This window comes from Aethalodelphis obliquidens, unplaced genomic scaffold, assembly GCF_003676395.1.
Source record: "Aethalodelphis obliquidens isolate GAN/ISIS:26980383/991018 unplaced genomic scaffold, ASM367639v1 scaffold37, whole genome shotgun sequence".
In the NCBI taxonomy this organism is placed as follows: domain Eukaryota; kingdom Metazoa; phylum Chordata; class Mammalia; order Artiodactyla; family Delphinidae; genus Aethalodelphis; species Aethalodelphis obliquidens.
In genome coordinates this window covers 15,011,752-15,031,056 of record NW_020837981.1, presented here as the reverse complement: position 1 = coordinate 15,031,056, position 19,305 = coordinate 15,011,752, and the positions used below count along the sequence as shown (strand labels likewise).

The window sequence follows — 19,305 nt, the reverse complement described above, 5'->3', positions numbered from 1 at the left end:
CGGGGCTGGGGTCTGAAGCCAGAGCCACCCTGGGTGCTGGATGCTCGGGCCTTTCGCTTGGCTTCACGCCCCGGGTTCCTCCCATGTAAAACAGGGCTGATAGCGCCCACCCTGCAAGTGTGCAGCTTGGATCAGGGCAGGCGGAAGTGCCCAGCAGGGGACCCATCCTTGCTGACCGTTCCATCACAGTTCCCAGAACCTCAGTTTCCTCATCAAGAATGGGGATCCCGTTTTCCTCCTGATTTGCTCTGATTAAACAGAAGTGTTGTATGCGTGAACAGTCCATGGTGCTTCATAGGTGCTGCGTCCATGCTCACTGAAATGGAACTCACTGTTCAGAGGCGTCAATTAAATGATAGATAAGGCACCGAGAGCTGTGTCTGAATTTTGGAAAAGGACTGGAGAAGGGAACCCTCCCCTCATAGTGTGTGAACATGCCGAAGGGACCCTGATGCGCTGGGGATGTTCGCACGCACAGCCTTCACTGAGAAGCCTCTAACGTGGGATTTATTTTCCCAAACACATTTCCTCTTTCAGATATTCCACAGTCTCTGAGAGCCTTGAAGAGTGGAGCCTCCTGATTATCTGTAGAGCGTTTATATGTCCCCTTGGGCCTTGAGGTGCAGATGTCGTGAGGCGAAGCAGGCGTCTGAGAGCGCCTGGAACTCTCCATCACTCAGGGAGGGGCTGTTGGCTCCACGCAGGTCACCCTGAGGCTGAAGTGAGGGGCTGGTGCTGGAGAAGGGCTGGGTCATTCAGGGAACAGGAGTCTCCGGCCTTATCTGAGCCAGCAGACCCTTCGGAGAAGACCTCCCGGGCCAAGCGTCTCCAGAGGCCTTCCTGCCCCTCCAGGAGAGCAGCCACTCAGCCCAGCTGAGAAGCCACCTGAGGGGGTGGGGACACAAGGAAGTTGGAAGCGTGGCCCCTGCACCCCTGGCACTCGCGGTCTAGCTGGAGGCGTGCACCATGCACGTGTTGCTGCGGCGCGGGCAGATCACTCCTACGTAGCACGAGGGCCGAGGGGATGCCGAGGAGAGCGGCAGCTGGTGCTGGGCGGGCGGATCATGGTACCCCCTTCGGAGGAGGTGGGTGTGGAGTGGAGTGCAGAGAGGCAGTTACAGGCCAAGCCAGCCGAGTAATAGAGGGGGATCTGTGAGGAAGGACCGTCGGGGGTGCAGAGGGCAGGAGGGTGCCGGGAGCAGATGATCCTGGTAGGGAACCCACAGGGTCCAAAATGTCTCTCCTTGTGGCCAGTGCCCTCTCTGCTCAGGTACCAGCTGCCAAAAGCAGGATAGAAATGTAGGTTCCTTGCGGCTGACACCCTTGGCAGTGAGGTGGGGCTGGGCAGGCAGGAAGAGGGTTGGACCTGCAGGAGGAGGGCTTGGGATGGGACCCACCACGGCGGAGGGTCCCATCAGGCCAGGACCTTTGGGCTTGCTATGGCCTTTGAACTTCCTTCCCAGGATTGTGTGAAAGGGGAAATGAGCAGTTCAGATCCCTGGTAGCTGCTGGAGGGTGAATGAGGCTTCCAGAATAATCAGGCCGGAGCAGCGTGCTTTCTGCAAGGCAGGGGAGCCATGCTGCTCCTGCAGTGGACGGAGCTGTGGCATTAATGCCACCATGTTCCCACGTCTCGCTGCTCTCGGAAGCCCTGGGCCTGGGTTCGCCCTGGCCTGAGCAAGAAAGGTACTGAGGAGGGACCACAGAACCAGGAACTTGGTGTCTACTCCGGTTTTCTTGCTGACCAGCGGTCACCGTGGCCAGTCGAATAACCTCTCTAGCCTCTAATTTTTCCTTAGGGCATTGAATGTGATGGCACCTGCCCTGCTTCTCTGGACAGGATAGTTTAAGGACCAGCGTGTGAAAGTGCTATGCAAAGTAGAGAGGCCTTCCTAGGTCAGAGTCAGGTGAACACACCCACATTACAGATGGAAAGACTGAGGTGCCTGCAGGATGGCAAAGCTGGAGTCTGGCGCAGGTGTTTGTACTACCCAGTCCATGTCCCATCATTGAGCCAGGTAGGGTCCTGAGAAAATCTAAGTATGGCTGGTAGTGTGAGTCTTAGAGGCAGTTCCCCGAGGAAATAGAGGAGGAGTTAAGGTTTCAAGGGAGAAACTGCTTATAATGTGATTCCATTTTTTGTAAAATGAAATACAAAAAGACCCAAGCCCTGTATGTATGAATGTTTGTTTAGGTAGGAAAACTGTCCTAGAACATAAAGCTCTTTTAGCAGGGATTTCTCTGGGGAGATGGAGGGAAGAACTTAGACTTTTTACTTTTGTGCATTTATGTATTGTTTGAATTTTTTTAATAATGAGTGTATATAACTTATTGTTACTATAATGTACTGTTAGTTTTTTTTTTTTTAAGTAATAAAACAATCCAAATGTTTCAGAGGACTTTTGTGAGAATCTTTTATTTGCTATGGTTTCAGGCAAATGACCACCTACCTTTAGTTTTCTTTTCTACAAAATGGGTCAGTAATATTTGGTAATCAATGCATTTCTCTAGGTATTTAGGTAAAAGGAATTAGGGATATGTGATTATGAGTTAGACAAGGGAGTGAGGGAGATGGATTCCCTTTCTGTCATTTCGTTGGAAGGGTGGGAAGAATCCTTGGTACATAATTAAAATTCTCTGAATAGCTCTCTGAGGTGAAAGTATAATTATCCTCATTTAAAAGTGAGGAAATCAGGACTCAGAGAGGTTAAGTAACTTGTCCAAAGTCACACAGCAAATAAATGGCAGGTCCTAGATTTGAACTCAGTTGTCTTCATCCATAGCCCTGTGTTCTTCCCGCCATGTAAGAAAAGATAGAAATCTGTAAGAAGAAGCCCCAAATGAGGGGTTAGAAGACCTGGAATGTAGATCTAGCTGCCACTGATAAACCATGTGACTTTGTGTGAGTCATGGGGCTCAGTTTCCTCAACTACCGCCTACTTTGCTGGGTTTCTGTGCCGGGAGAAGGGGAGCTAACACATTAGGCACCACTTCATGCCAGACCCCCGGCATCCATGAGCTCATTGCTTCTCTTTGTATGCCGTCCAGGTGGGATAATGTGTGTGAAAATTGTGTGTGTAAATAGCAGAGCCCTCTGCACACGTGAGCTCTTATTAAAATAATATTAACCCCCCTGGACCCATTCGTTCCTGAGTCAGTCTCCTTAAGAAAGAGAAGTGAATCTGATGTTGAAATCTCTGACCTACCCTTAAGCAAGAGTCCTTCTTAACGCTTCGCTGCCAGCTCCCCAATTTCCTTTGCAAGTAAAGTGTCTCACTTGGAACGTTCACTTCGTAGGCCTGTGCCGATCAGCTTCAGTCACACCTGTTGCTCTGCCTCGTTCTTGATCCTCACGGAAGAATGGACGAGAGAGGGAGTGAAAATTTTCCATGGCTGTTCCCCCTCCCACAGGAGGTTAGAGTGCCTGGGTCACCAGTGGTTACGGAGCCTCCTGCCATGACCAGCCTGTCCACTTGGGCATGTACAGTCTTGAATTGTTTTTTTCATACGTGTCTGTTGGGACCAGGAGGTGGGGCTGGGGTCGGGCACAGAAATGTTTGAGTTTAGACCAGTGCGGGGTCGCTGGGCTCTTCCACTGGCCGGACAGCTCTGGGCCAGCGGGGCTTGGTGAGGTTGTGTTCTCTTCTGACATCTCCTCCTGCCTCTGCTGTGTTCCTGCTTCTGGAGCCGATGAGAGCTTCCAGGCCCTCTTGGTCCGCAGGAAGGACAGCCCAGGTATTTGCACAGTAGTAGGGCACCAGTGCCTGCCCTGTGCAGCCTCCTCGGCTCCCACCCTCGGGAGAAGGGCTCTTCCCCTGGTGGTGGGTGGTGGTGGTGGTGGTGGTGGTGGTGGTGATGGTGGCGGCGGCGGCGGCGGCGGTGGTGGTGGCGGTGGCGGTGAAAGATGCCCTGGGGGCTGGACAGGGGCGTCGTCAGTCTGAGCCGAGAGTCTGTAGGACCCAGCTCGCCATGTGGTGTCTGGGACCCTGGGACCTCCCCCATTTCCTTCCCAGTCTGACCGAGTCCTGGATACTTGTGTCAGACACCATGTGTGAAAGGGAGCCCAGGAGGTTCCTATCACAGACTCCTGGAAGCCTCTGTCTCTGTCTGTGACAGACATCCTATGAGAGATGTTCCAAAGGCTTGCAGCTTGAAGCCCACCAGAAGAGGTGCTGTGCCCTCCTGTCACCAAAATGTAGCGCTGGGGGTTGGAGGCACAGGTGGGATTCTTTGGGCACCAGCGTTTGGCCAGAGCAGCAGAGTTTGAGGCAGCGTCCTAAGAGAAGAGCAAGAATTGTGGAAATGTGAAAGGGAGGGAGAGAGAGGGGAGAGGAAAAGATCTGGAGTTGCTATGGAGAGGGGACGGAAAGAGAAATGCTGAAAGGACCACAGACTTTGGCCAAACCTCCCAAAGCCAGAAGTTGTCCTTCTCCGGCCCTGCATCCCTCCTCCATCTCTCCCCTCCTGGGCTTCCGGGCCAACCTCCTATAAGAAAAGCAGCTCTTATACTGGGGTTCTTGCAGAGATCTGGAGCAAATGGGCAGGAGGACACCCTTCCTTTCTACCCCCTTCCACCTACCACCCTTTCCCAGCTTCTTTCCCAGGTGGACAGGGGCAGCCCAGCCAGCTGCGAGGCAGGGCTAGTCTGAATGAGAGGAAAGAGGCCCCTTGTTCAGTGAGGTGCTGGGCACTCTGGGCCCCTGGGAGTATTCTGCAAACGTCTCTTGTTCCAGCGCTTCCTGGGCTGCTTAAAGGGCCACAGTCCATATGGTGTGGTTCTGCTGAGTCCTGCACCAGGTGTCTGCCTGGCTGGGCAGCGTTGGGGGGTACCTGCAGCCCAGCCCCAGGATCTGTGCCGTTCAGAGGCCCCTCCTGAGCTCCTGAGGACCAGAAGGGGTGCCCCTTGGCTTCTTCTCATGCACCTGAGATCCAGGAGGCTTCAAAGTCAGTTCCAGCTCTGCCCTAAGCTATACCCTCTTTCTGGCCCCAATTTCCACATCTCTTCTGAGAAGAGTTGTACCACGTGATGATTCATGAACCTGAACCAGCGGGGGAAACCCTCCTTCCTTCTACGCTGGGGGGCCAGGTCGTCTTCTATATCCCCAGCCTGTTCTCTTGTTTGAGCTTCTTGCCTCTATTCGGGTCTGATTGGCTGTCCTGAAAACGTCTGGCTTCTGGGCTCACTGTCCCTGTGCTGAGCTGTGCCTCGAGTTAGGAGGCAGGCTGGCTGTGGAGCCCTGCTTCTTCTAGAAGTTTCTCCCTGTCCAGCTGGAAAATCTCAGCAGCTTTGCTTGGGCCTGATCTCCACACGGTAGGGGGACTGGCCTTCTCCAAGGGATGGGGACGGTTGTAGGGAGAGTGTTAGGCTCTCAGGTATGGGACTGACTCCCTGGCTGTGTGCTTCGAACTAATCACTTAGCTTCTTGGAGCCTCAGTTTTCACAACTGTAGAATGGGGATTAAGAATGTCCCCCTGGGACTTCCCTGGTGGCGCAGTGGTTAAGAATCCACCTGCCAATGCAGGGGACATGGGTTCGAGCCCACATGCCGCGGAGCAACTAAGCCCGTGCGCCACAACTACTGAAGCCCGTGTGCCTAGAGCCCGTGCGCCGCAACTAGAGAAAGCCTGTGTGCAGCAACGAAGACCCAACGCAGCCAAAAATAAATAAATTTTAAAAAAGAAAAAAAAGAATGTCCCCCTGACAGGGTCGTATTGAAGGTTAAATGACATATTGGATGTGAAAGCACTTGATATAATTATAAAGTATTATTCTAGCATCTGGCATTCACTGAATTCCTCTTTTGTGCCAGGCCACTGGGTAGTTCCACAGGTCTCCTCCGTCTTTCCTTTCCTGGGGAACTCACATGTTATCGGAGGAGATAGGCATGTCAGTAGACAGATAATTGTGATGTAGGGTGAGGAGTGTGGTAGTGGAAACACGTCCACATGCCAGAGCAGCGCCGTGACTGCTGGTACTGCTCACCCGTCCCCGCCCCAGCGCACAGCTGAGCTTTCTGAAACATGTGTCACTGTTGAATACTCAGAGTCACGTTTAGAGTCTGAACCTGCTCGCCCAGTGCACGAGACCCTGCGGGCTTAGCTCCTGGCAGCCTTTCCAGCTGCTTCACTTCTTGCACTGTGTGCTCCGTCATCCCACAGACCACCCTCCCTCCCTCACCTTTGGCCTTCACACACGCTCTTGTCTGTGCCTGGACGCACTCTCTGACATCACCCCCGCCAGCAGCCTTCTCCAGTCTGTGCTTCGTAGCCCCCATGTGCTTCTGCGGCCGCTCGTGCACGTGCGACTGCCTCTCCCGACCAGCACGTGGGCGTGGTGACAGCAAGGGCTGCGGATCAGCGCTGCCAGCCTTGGGGGTAGAACAGAGCATGTCTTCTAGGGCTGTGTTCTGGCCATTTATCTTTCAGCTCCTGGCGGTTTCTGATTGCCCTTCTCCACACGGCTTTCTCACGAAGGGGAAAGGAAAAGGTAGTTGCGGTAGAAGAGATGCGGGTGGGGGCAGGGTTGTCTCTGGCCACAGAGGACACTGGGGGACTCCTGCCAGTGCCCTGATTGTCCCTGAGACAGGAGACAGGCAGGGCCTGGGGGAGCACGAGGCATGGAGTCCAGAGCGAGAAGGCTGCCCAGGACCAAAATATGCAGAAATGACTCTGTGTCCTTGAGTCGGACGTTTCCAGCCACCCTGAAAAGTAAGCATGAGAAGCCATTCTCAGAAGCAAATCACGTCAAAGGTCTTTTCATCCTCATTGGGTCATAAATCTGTCTGTCCATCTGCCAGAAACTTGCCGTGTGTGAGGCTGCTTGTGAGACATGGGGAGGTCAAGGTGAATGGAGCAGACACTGTCCAGGTGACAGGCATAGAAAGTGATGATCCAGGCTGGACCGTGCAGAGAGATCGGTGCTGAGGGAGGCGGTATCTGCACCCCGAGGGTCTCGACGTCTGCAGGAGGGGTGACATTTGATTTGAACCTTGAAGGGGAGGTGAGCTTTGAGTAGCTGGGAAGAGAAGGAAGGGCATTTCAACAGGAGGGCCAGGCACCTCCCAGGAATGGTAGAGGTGGTTTGGCTGGTGTGCAGAGAGCCCGGAGCCACACCCGCAGAGTGTAGGCGCCTCCAATGTGGGGGGCTTTGCAAGGTTTTGAGCAGGGGAGTGAAGTGACCAGGGTCCCAGTTTAAGAAGGTGAAATGTGGGGGACTTCCCTGGTGGTGCAGTGGTTAAGAGTCCGCCTGCCAATGCAGGGGACACGGGTTCGAGCCCTGGTCCGGGAAGATCCCATATGCCACGGAGCAACTAAGCCCGTGCGCCACAACCATTGGGCCTGCGCTCTAGAGCCCGAGAGCCACAACTACTGAGCCTGCGAGCCACAGCTACTGAGCCCGCGAGCCACAACTACTAAAACCTGCGCGCCTAGAGCCCGTGCTCCGCGACAAGAGAAGCCACCGCAGTGAGAAGCCCGCGCACCGCAACGAAGAGTAGCCCCCACTCGCCACAACTAGAGAAAGCCCACGCACAGCAACAAAGACCCAATGCTGCCATAAATAAATAAATAAATAAATTTATAAAGAAAGAAAAAAGAAAAAAAAAAGGTGCAATGTGGCCGTGGTGTAGAGGTTGGGTTGGAAGGGAGAGAAATTGAAGATTGAAAACCATGACACTGATTACGCATCAGGCGTCAGGAATACAGGCACATGGTTGTCAGGGCTTCCTAAGGCAGGGAGTGGCAGAAAGAATGAATGGTGAGACAGAGAGACTTCAGTGAACTCCACAGGATCAGGCACCATGAGGACAGATGTCTAACCAAGAGCCAGACATGTAGTAGGTGCCCAGTAAATAGAGTCAGCGGGAAGATACTATGAAGGAAGAACAACAAATGACAGCAACAGGGCCTGAGGTTAGGAGCCCAGGATCCTTGAGGAGAGTGGGGAGCCCAGGAAGTGGAGCGGGTTGGTTTGGTCCTGTTGGGTCAGGAGCGGTCTGATCAGGAAGTGTGGGCACATGGGCCCTGGCACACGGGCGTGGGAACTTGGTCTGTCTCATACCTGCTGGGGGTAGTGAGGTTAAGGTCTCCGTGCTCTGGGCCTGCAGCCCCATGTCCTGAAGGGCTCCAGCCCTTCGTCCACCATTTCCACCTACCTAGAAGTCGTGCCCAAGGAAACCCACCAGCACCACTGCCTCACAATGCTAATAGCTAATGTTTACTGAGCACTTTCTGTGTTCTAAGTGCTTCTCTGTCTCCTTTGATCTTACAACATTCTGTGAGTTACGTTCTATTTATCATCTCAGTTTTTCAGTTGAGGAAACTGAAGTTCACACAGCTGGTAAGTGATGGAGCTTGGATTTGAACCCCAGGTAGATGGCCCTGGAGCCCTTGTTCTGTGGCACTGTCATCCACGTGAGGATGAGCCAGCCACCTCTCACAGAGGGAAGGAGTCACGTGGAGGCTTAAGGTGCTTTTGGCACGTACCTGGGGATTGAAGGGCAGCTTCCATGTAATAGTCAAGGATTGGAAGGGACCTTGGACGTGTCTGGTTCATTTTACAGGGGGGAACCGGGGCTCAGAGCATTTGCAAGCCTGCTCTGAGTGACATGGTTGATTGCACTTGAATGATGAGCCGGCATGGGTGTTCCAGTGCCCACGGGAGCTGGACTGTCTTAGGCAGGTGGGAACCTCACGCCGCCTGCCCCGTCCTACCCCAGCCAGACTTGAGCTGAAACGACCTTCCCCAGCCTTGGCCTCACTTTCTTTCCTTCTCATCCTTCTTTCAGATCGACAAATATCTCTATGCCATGCGGCTCTCTGATGAAACTTTGTTAGATATCATGGCTCGTTTCAAAAAGGAGATGAAGAATGGCCTCTCCCGGGATTTTAATCCGACAGCCACAGTCAAGATGTTGCCAACGTTTGTAAGGTCCATTCCTGACGGTTCAGGTGAGTCTCTCACCCAGAGATTGGGCTCTGAGGGCTGAAAGCTCTGTGAAGCCACCCTTCGAACTTACATTCGTTTGTTCATTCATTCATCTTTCATTCATTTACTCATTCATCCAGTTATTCATTCATTCACCATTCCATCCATCTGTTCTCCCATCCATCCATCCATCAATCCAATGTATGTCCATTGAGATCCTACCATGTGCTATAGGGGGTACCGTGGTTGGACCATGCTGACCTGCCTTCGTCGGCCTGTCTAGTGACTTATGGTAAGAAAGTGTAGTGTCTATGGATCTTACAGATGCTGTGTGAGTTACTCTTATGCCTTCAGAACATGAATGGCTCCACAGCACATGATTCTCCTTCATGTTAGGAGAATCTCTCCATCAGGGCACCAAGGCTTCCTTTTAGTACCCCAGATAAGTAGCGATCCTAGCGGCCAGGTGCGTCTCAGACTCAGGGGGGAGACTCAAGTCCCCATTTGTACAAATTTCATAGATGCTAAGTCAGGGTAGCCCCTCAAGCAGAGAAATGGTGAGAGGAGTAGGACTGGGAAAAAAAAAATTATCCTGTTGGTCTGCATCGTGTGGCTCATGCCCCACAGTGGGGATCTGGGGGCTCCCTGAGGATTGTCAGTACCCCCTCCCCAGGGACTGGCCTCAGCCCCTGCTCTTGGCAGGGTGGAGGCTGGGAGGGCACAGCCTGGCCTTGGCCTGCTCAGTGGAGGTCGTTCTGTCTGGCTGACCCAGGAGTGGGTGCTGTGCCTGCCCCAGCTTAGCGCACGCACAGGAATCCTCCTCTGAGCCGTGTTCTGTGCTCTAGGCGGGGGCTCGCCTGCTTTGTGAGAGGGAGGGAGAGAGATCATGAAAGTCAGGTTTCTCTTGGGGTTGTGAGTACATAGCCTGAAAGTACGGCCCTTACAACACTGTTGTGTTTCTTCCCTACTCTGGGGACTAGTTTAAAACTGCGATTTGGGGCATCTGATATGGAGCCGACAAAATGGACATCAGGAAAACTGCAGCTGTTGCAGCTGATGTTTATGAAAGGTGGGCGAGCGCACGGCTTGTTGGAGGACTGGCTGCAGTGGGAAGGCCCTGCTGTGCCTGCAGCCGGCCTTTAAAGTCCTGAACAAGATTGGGATGCCTAGGAAGGGCATGTGCTCTGTCTGCCCTGTGGCCACAGTTGGGGTTTACTTCATGCACACACATTGGTACTTACATCTCTGATGTTTCTTGACTGTTTAAAATCTACTCCACTGTTATCCTTTTGTTTTCCTTGAGGTCTTGGTGACCAGCAGTTTAGGTTTTTTTTATGACTGCCGAAGAGATTCTAGTCATCAGAGTGACCAGAGCGTGGTGTCCCCTGGGTTTTGTTCTGATGCCTCCGGCTTTCTAATTCACTCCTGCTTTTTCCCAGCCCCGAATGGCATTCACATCCAGGAGCATTTGTGCCTTTACAGGGTTAGCTGAGTTCTGTAGGAGAGGCGTGGTCAGCTGCTGTCAGCTGAGAAAAGAGGAAGGGGAGGCGAGGTGGGATGGGCAGCCCCCCAGGGCCCCTGCTCTGGCTTTGCTTGGAGAGCTCAGAAGGCTGCCTTATGCCTGGGGAGCACCTGATCCTGTGTGACTGGCCCAGGGCTGGCACATCCCATGAGAGATGCCTTCTCTTTCCTCCTGAACGCGGCTTGCAAGCCAGCTCCCCTTCCCAGGACTGTGTGTCAGCAGGGGGTGCCCTCCTTCACTCTTTCACACACCATTTCCAGGGTTGAGGGGCTCAAAGTGTGATCCACATACACAAATGGCTAGTAATCTAGTCATTTGTCCCCATTAGTTACTCTTTAAAACAGGGCCCAAAGCTCATCCTCATTTGGGAAAGACAACATTCTGCAGCCCCCTCTTAGAGATTCAAAGCAGACACCAACGTATTAAAGGCCCTGAGCAGTTCTGCAGGAGAGAAACCTGTTTAACCCGGCTACCTTCCTTTTCCCCAAACCTGTTTGATCTTTCCCGCCAACATCTATTACTATATTTCATCTATTTTGAGACACCTTTTTGTTTGAGTCCTCTGAAATCAGCAATGCATTGTACAATAGTTGCATCTTTAAATTATTATCGGCAGTATTTTTTCCTCTTTTCGTATTACGTAAAATAATGATGTGTCTGCAATCAGTGGTGTCTTAAATGTGATAACATATGTGGTAATATGCCCACGTTGGGAAACACTGTCCTAGGGTTTGCGGAACTGGAGCCAGCAGCCTGGGCCCCATGCTTCCTTCTGAGCCTCTCATCTCCAGCGTGGTTGGGGCCAAATGTTTAGGGCCTCTTGGGAGCCCAGAACAGTGCTGAGAACAGAAGGAGGAGGGGGGAGGAGGAACCAAAGCCCTGAACCACAAGGACCCGCCCTCCTATGCATGAGGCCCTGGGTCCCCCAGCCTTCCCCTACCCTGCCCACCTCTGTCCTCCCTGGTGACTGTTTCTTCTACCCTGCGTTAGTTTCCAACGCTGCTGTAACAAAGTACCACGAACTGGGTAGCTTTAAATCAGAGTGAATTATCTCACAGTTCTGGAAGCTAGAAGTCCAAAATCAAGGTGCCAGCAGGGCCATGCTCCTTCTGAGACACTGGGTTAAATCTTTCCTTGCCTTTTGCTAGCTTCTGGTGGTGGCTGTCAATCCTTGGCATTCCTTGGCTTGTAGTTTCCAGTCTCTGCCTCTGTTGTCACATGGCATTTTCCTCTTATAAGGATACCAGTCAGATTTAGGACCCACACTCATGACCTCCTCTTAACTTGATGACACCTGCAAAGACCCTATTTCCTAATAAGGCCACATTTACAGGCACCCAGAGTTAGGACTTCTGCATATCTTTGGGGGGGGCCACTGTGCAACCCTAGTAATACACCCTATACTTCTCCCTATGACTGTTGCTAATGTTCATGGGTGGGCTCGGGTCATGTGCCCAGGGGCCCACACTCCCCTTGGAATGGTCACTACAGCCCCACACAGACATTGACATTGATACCAAGGCCTTGGGCCCCTGACCCCAGTGCAGCCCCTGCCCCTTTGTGATGGAAGTGCCTCCAACCAGGAGGTCCCCTGGAGCGGCGGGATGTGGGTCTCCTTCATAGTAAACCATGGTGCTGTTCCCTTTTCGCAATGTTAATTACTGCTTCAACTGTATAATTAGTCAGCGACAGAATCAGTGGTAATCCCAAACCACCAAAGGATAACTTGGACTCACCGAGGTTGACAGATGCCCCTGCCTGTCAAGTGGTGATGTGACTTCCAAGTCAGAGGGAGAAACAAACCTTTCCTTTCCCGCTGACCTTGACCTTCATGACTGGACTCAGAGTTTTGAAACTCTACTGATTTTTCCGAAATGTTATCAGCCCATTTTTATGAATTTTTTTCCCCTTTTGACGATTGTTATGGGCAGTGTTTTTTCTTTAATTGCTCTCCAGTAATCTACACACTAGGTTTAAAAAAACCCCCAAAAACCCTAAAGTGGCTTTTAGCTGCTGCATATCCTTTCTGGAGTGGGAAAGGTATGAATAATATATAAAGAAGAAAGATATTGAAGCCTTTTTACTCCGATGACTTGGCTAAACAGAAACCTCTCTTCAGAGCTGCCCAGTCGGGGATAGGTGCCTAGCTGCGTCCAGCCTCCCTCAGAAGGCCGGGCCAACACTTTGTCTCACTTGTGAAACCTCCCCTTTTTTCTCCTCTTGTCATTTATCACTCAGGATATTGTATCCATAAATAACAATTAGATCGTAAGCTTCTCGAGGATAAATTGAGTTGAACATTTCCTTGTTTCTGTTTCGTGGTTCCTGGCAGGCTCTTTGCTCAAAGGTTAAGTTAAAGATGTTTGATTGGCAGTGTGGTCACAGTTAAATTCTGGGGGCTTAAAATATACTACTTTCCAGCCAAAGGAAGGAAAATATTTCCTTTTTCCGCAGCATTTGGGCTGGTCATTTACCTTTCTCTGCCTGTTTCCTTATCTGGGAAGGTGGTTGGATTGTCTCAGAAATTCTCTCCATTCATGAAATCTGAATGTCTAGCGTTCTGGGTGGGTTTCTGACGAAGGTATAAACTCTCATCAACTAGCTGGATTGCAGACAGGAGGGAAGGCTTTGTGTCTCATGTACAGAATTAATTCACGGAGCAGAGCAAAGGCAGGCATTTCATGAAAGCAGAGTTTTTGTTTGCCCTGTATTCCAGCGCAGGTCTGGACTCAAGAGAGACATCTGTCCCCGTGTTTGTTTTCCATTATTTGCCGGTAATAATGGTTGTCGTTAGAAAGTGGAGAGTTGCCGGGGGCCCTTCAGATGTTTTGTTTAATGAGCCTTCTCTAGAAGAGCAGTTCTTCTGGCTTCAGTGGAAATGGGAAATGTGGGACGAAGTCTCAGCAGCGGCCGGCAGGAAGGTTGAGGCCAAAGATTTGAAGAGGAAGTTAGAGGGAAGCCAACTGCTGCAAAAAGAAGCTGAACTTGAATTTAAAGGAAAAAATAGGCTTCCCTGGTGGCGCAGTGGTTGAGAGTCCGCCTGCCGATGCAGGGGACACGGGTTCGTGCCCCGGTCCGGGAAGATCCCACATGCCGCGGAGCACTGGGCCCATGAGCCATGGCCTCTGAGCCTGTGCGTCCGGAACCTGTGCTCCGCAACGGGAGAGGCCACAGCAGTGAGAGGCCCGCGTACCGCAAAAAAAAAAAAAAAAAAAAAAATCTAACTCAAAGTTATATAAGCAAGAAAGGGAATTCTAGGTTCACATAACTGGGAGATGGAGTTGTAAGTTGGCTTCTGTTGACAGGGACTCATCTGTCTCTTATCCTTTTAGTCTTTGTGTCAGCTTCTTTTGTAGGCCACCTCTCCCTTATGGTGGCAGAGACAGCCCTGGCAGCCCTAGCTGACACCTCACCTAAGAACTAGAGGTCCCAGAGGTGGTCTTGGAGAGGGTAATGATTGGCTGACGTGGATCACGTGCCCATCCTGAACCAATCATGATGGGCAAAGTGGGGGACTCTTTGGAGGGTAGTTATCTAAAGAGATGCTAGACAGCAAACAAAGCTTACCGGAAATCTTGCTGCCCTTTCCAGAAGTTGTTCCTTGGTGTCCTTTGCCTGGCAGAGGATAGGACTGAACAGACCATGCATTTAACCCAGGTAGTTCTTATCAAACTAGCAGCAAACACGTACAGATTTGCAGGACTCAGTACTGGGGGAGGGAAGTAAGCATGTTAAATTGCCCTGGCCTTCAAATTGCTTATCATCCAACTGAGGAAGATAAGACATATATACATAAAAAATTAGGAGCATCCCAGTATTTGCAAGTACATGAGTGACTAAGAAAAGGGAAGGGCCCTGGGCTTGCCACAGGCGTGACTGTGAGCAAGTCATTCACCTGGTTTGGTTGGAGCTTCCTTATCCATAAACCGAGAAGGTAAGTTAATATTTGTCTCACATTTCCTGAGGTGCAAATGTGATTTACAGAAGAGAGGCCAACTGCCATTTCTTTTAGCAATCACAGACACACCCTGGAATCAAGGTCACTGCTCAGGGACAGATCAGGAGCTGCACTGGGCTTAACAGTGACCTCTTGTAAAATGCCTTCAGGGAATGGCCCCCGTCAAACCCATCAACTCCCACTAGCAGATGTGTGGAGTATGCAGTATTTAGCATTGTCGTGACATCTTAAGGTCGCCTTTCTGGTCTCCTTCTCTGACCCTAACTCCTTGGAACCCTACTGACCTGTGTTTGTGTTTTTTTTTTAAAAAAAGGAGCAGTGGAGAGCTAGGGTGGGGCAGGGGTCTTGCAGAGCCACAGAAGTGTGGGCCAGCCCTATGCACCCTAAGGCCAGGTTCCTTCCCGACCTAGAGGCAGCTGAGACAATTTTCACTTACCTTGCTTGAAAACTTCAGGCCTGGGTCCTGCAAAGGTGCTGCGTGAAACCTGATCCCTTTCCGCATGAAGGGCTGAAAGCTCTTACCCGTTGTGTGTTGACACTGACACCAATAAGCAGGAGATGCCCCACCATCACCTGGAACTTGAGCACAAGAACCTGCTTTTACTTAGGCCTTTCATTCAACTGAAAATGAGACCTTTGACTGGGCTGGCAACTGAAAAATTTCCCAAGCTATTGTTTTTAAGTTATGATGAAAGCCAGTGTAAAACATGAAATAAATAAATGGTTTTATTTTTTGAAAACCATTAAAACAGTAAATAAATTAATTAAATTAAAATGTTAACAAAATAAAAAGTACCCATATTTTCATCCTAGCACGGTGTTTGCTTTTGTGCCTAGTATTTCCCTATGCACAGGTGGTTTATAGTTGCTTACGGGAAGGAGTTTTCGTTATCTTCATTAAAGATCAAAGCAAAAGAACAGAGTCAGAAGCTGCGAGGAATCATGGATGTTGACGAGACCCCCAAAGAGAGATGTAGCTGTTCCTGATGTGCTGAAGTATCACTTTGATGCTGACCTTGGGGATCCTTGTCCCCGAGGTCTGTCCGGGAGGCAGTTTTATCCAACGGTTATGAATTTGGGCTTTGGATTCAAATTCTGGCTCTGCCACTTACTGGCCGTGTGCTTTGGCAAGTTACCTAATCTCTCCCAGCCTTTACTTGCTCATCTGTAGAATGGGGATCATAGTAGTACCTATTTCATAGGGTGGAGAGGATTAAAAGTAAAATGAGGCATATGAAGTACTTAGCGACTGGAGTACAGAAAGGCTCAATGAATGATGGTTAAATAAAGTGCTTTTGGTGTTCTAGTAATTCTTCCTCCTGAGAGGAAGCACCTCATACCAAATTCATTTTTTTAACTGAGTAGTAGCGTAAGCACCACAGGGGTTAGGATTCTGATGGGAGCCCAAAGAAAACCCTAAACTGATTTGAGCAACCTGTAACATCAGGGTCAGAATTTCCCACAAAGCTGTGACAGCTGCTTCCCAGTATTCTCCCTTGGTCTCTTTCCTTTGGACCATAGAAGCAGTTTTTTGTTTGTTTGTTTGTTTGTTTGTTTTAACTTATTTATTTATTTTTGGCTGCGTTGGGTCTTCGCAGGCTTTCTGTAGCTGCAGCGAGCGGGGGCTGCTGTTCGTTGCGGTGCGCGGGCTTCTCATTGCAGTGGCTTCTCTTGTTGCAGAGCACAGGCTGTAGGCGCGCAGGCTTCAGTTGTTGTGGCTCGCGGGCTCTAGAGCGCAGGCTCAGTAGTTGTGGCGCATGGGCTTAGTTGCTCTGCGGCATGTGGGATCTTCCTGGACCAGTGCTTGAACCCGTGTCCCCTGCCTTGGCAGGCAGATTCTTAACCACTGCGCCACCAGGGAAGTCACGATAGGAGCAATTTAAAAACAACATCATCATGGGGAATTCCCTGGCGGTCCAGTGGTTAGGACTCCACATTTCCACTGCAGGGGGCACGGGTTTGATCCCTGGTCGGGGAACTAAGGTTCTGCATGACACATGGTGCGGCCAAAAAAAACCCCCCCAAAACATTGGCATCATGTGGTATATCTATACAGTGGAATATAACTCAGTCATTAAAAGGAATGAGGTACTGATACATGCTACAACATAGGTGAGCCTTGAAAACATCATGGCAGATGAAAGAAGCCAACCACAGGGGGCCACATATCGTAGTCCATTGATATGAAATGTCCAAAATAGGGAAATCTCTAGAGACAGACAATGGATTAGTGGTTGTTGGTGAACGAGGGGGTTTGGAAAGAAATGGGGAGTGACTGCAAATGGGTACGGAGTTTTTTTGGGGGACGATGGAAAGTTTCTATAATTAGATAGTGTTGATGGTTGCGCAACTCTGTAAATGTACTAAAACCCACCAAAGTGTGCACTTTAAAATGTGATAGGTGAATTATTTCTCAATAAAGCTATTATTAAAAAAAAAACCAACCAACCAGCGGTATAACTGCTTCCTGCTTTATGAACAACAAGCAAGGCTGCCTTGAATGAATGAATGGGCCACCAACCCTTGAGATCAAGCAGCTACCAAGCATTTATTGAGCTATCCTGGGTGCCAAGGGCAGATGTAAAGAATCCTAAGTTGTGGTTCTTCCCTCACGGAGCTTGAGAGGGTAAGAACAGAAATTCAGTGTGAGAAGACTTTGGTTCATTCATTGATTCCTTTACCATCCTCATTAGTTCAAGTATTTGTTGTGTTCTTACTGTATGCCAGACAACCATTCTAAGTTCCAGAAATAGAGCAGTGTGTCAGAACTTAAAGCTTGGTAGACTCAAATACAAAGATGGCGTCAGCTTTATAAAAGAAAAGCTGTTTTTTTAAAAAAGGCAACCACTACTTAAGAAAAAAATTAAAGAGCTCAAGGGACCCAGAATAGCCAAAACAATCTTGAAAGAGAAGAACAAAGTTGGAGGACTTTCACTTCCCAGTTTCAAATTTCAAAGCAGTAGTAGTCAAGACAATGTGGTACTGCCATAAGGATAGACATATAGATCAGTGGATCAAAACTGAGAGTTCACTATGTCAATTACGTCTCAATAAAACTGGGGAAAAAAGAATGGGGAGTCCAGACATACCCATACTTTATAGTCACTTGATTTTAAACAAGGGTGCCAATGAGGGAAAGAGTAGACTTTTCAACAAATGGTGCTGGAATTTGACAGTGGATATCCACATGCAGAAGAATGAAGTTGGACCTCTACCTCATATCATATACAAAAATTAACTCAAAATGGATCAAATACCTAAATGTATGACCTAAAACCATAAAACTCTTAGAAGGAAACATAGGTGCGAATCTTTGTGACCTCGGATTTGGCAATGGGCTTTTAGATATAACACCAAAAGCACTAACAACAGAAGAAAAAAGTAGATAAGTTGCACTTCATCAAAATTAAAACCTTTTATGCTTCAAAAGTCACCATCAAGAAAATGAAAAGATAGTGAGACAGTGAGAATGTGACATCAGAAGTAAAATTAATAGATTTTAATTGATTCTGGAGGAGAATGTGTGAGGGTAACTGGGGTAAAGAATATTAGATAGTGGCTTAATGGTTTGGAATCTTGCCCATCATGGCCTCCTCCATTGGTGCTGTATCGTGGTCTTGGCATACGGTCCCGTCATCTTTCTCTGTCCCACTGAGGTCCACCCCAATCACCGCACACATTGGTCTTGAGGAATATAACCACATCAAGCCAGTTTACTCCTATCTGACCAAGAGGGACTTCTGTTAAAAACATCCCCCGGGTGGAAACAACACAGGTGTCCAGCAACAGATGAATGGATACACATACAACGGAGTATCATCCAGCCTCAAAAAGGAGTGAACGACTGATACAGGCTGTAACATGGATGAATCTTTGAGACTATGCAAGGTGAAGTAAGCCAGATACAAAAGGACAAATACTGTATGATTCTGCTTACATGAAATATCTAGAATAGGAAAATTCATAGAGATAGAAAGTAGAATCGTGGTTGCCTGGGACTAGGGATAGGGGAAATGGGGAGCTAATGCTCAATGGTTATAGAGGTTCTGTTGAGGATGATGAGAAATTTTGGGAATGGTGGTGATGGTTGTACAACGTTGTGAATGTATTTAGTGTCAGTGGACTCTACACTTAGAAATGGTTGCGGTGGAAAATTTTATGTGATGTATATTTTACCACAATTAAAAAACAAAATCCCCTGGGGAATCAGTGGAGCTCTGGACTAGCTGGAATTGGTGTCTGAGCTGATGGGGAAGGAACCCAAGGCATGGAATGGACCTCAGATGTAGGGTTTTCTCTGACTTGAAATGCTGTTTTTGTCTTTATGGATAACATAGCCATTTGTGAAAAAGAGTAAGAAATTAGAGAAAGATGGGTAGGGCTTGGTACTTAAGTCCATACTTCCATTCTCCTATAGTCAGGAGTGAGCAGGACTGTGTGAAGCCGTCTGTCTAGGGACGCCCGGCTGGGAGAGGGTTTCTCTTCCACTCTTCCAGGCGGGGCAGTGGTCCTATGGGGTCTGAATGACTCTTCTGGCCGAAAGCACAGTGCGGTGGGGCTGGACCCTGTTGAGAAGCGGGCAGAGCATGAGACGTTCCCGGAGTGCTTGAATCTGATGTGATACTGTTTCTCCCTAAACAGAAAAGGGAGATTTCATTGCCCTGGATCTTGGCGGGTCTTCCTTTCGAATTCTGCTGGTGCAAGTGAATCATGAGCAAAAACAGACTGTTCATATGGAGTCCGAGGTTTACGACACCCCGGAGAGCATCATGCACGGCAGTGGAAGCCAGGTGGGTCCCTGCTCCCTTCCGATCAGCCCCTGTGGCCCAGGCATCAGGCCCCAGGGTACCTCCAGGAGCCAGACCCCAAAGCACTGGAAGTCCATCATAGGCACGAGTG

General features: G+C 49.8%; 1 protein-coding gene across 4 annotated transcripts in view; it reads left to right on the top strand.

Annotated features, from left to right (window-relative positions):
• The window catches only part of HK1 (hexokinase 1), a 70,743-nt gene that overhangs the window by 11,086 nt on the left and 40,352 nt on the right, over positions 1 to 19,305 (top strand). For 2 of the 4 annotated variants that reach the window (XM_027130051.1, XM_027130054.1), the window contains 2 exons: positions 8,787 to 8,949; positions 19,048 to 19,196. In XM_027130051.1, the coding sequence (XP_026985852.1) occupies positions 8,787 to 8,949; positions 19,048 to 19,196 (312 nt within the window). Of the gene's footprint in view, positions 1 to 3,277; positions 3,478 to 8,786; positions 8,950 to 19,047; positions 19,197 to 19,305 lie in introns of those variants that run through there. The other 2 variants (XM_027130053.1, XM_027130052.1) reach the window with 2 other exon arrangements.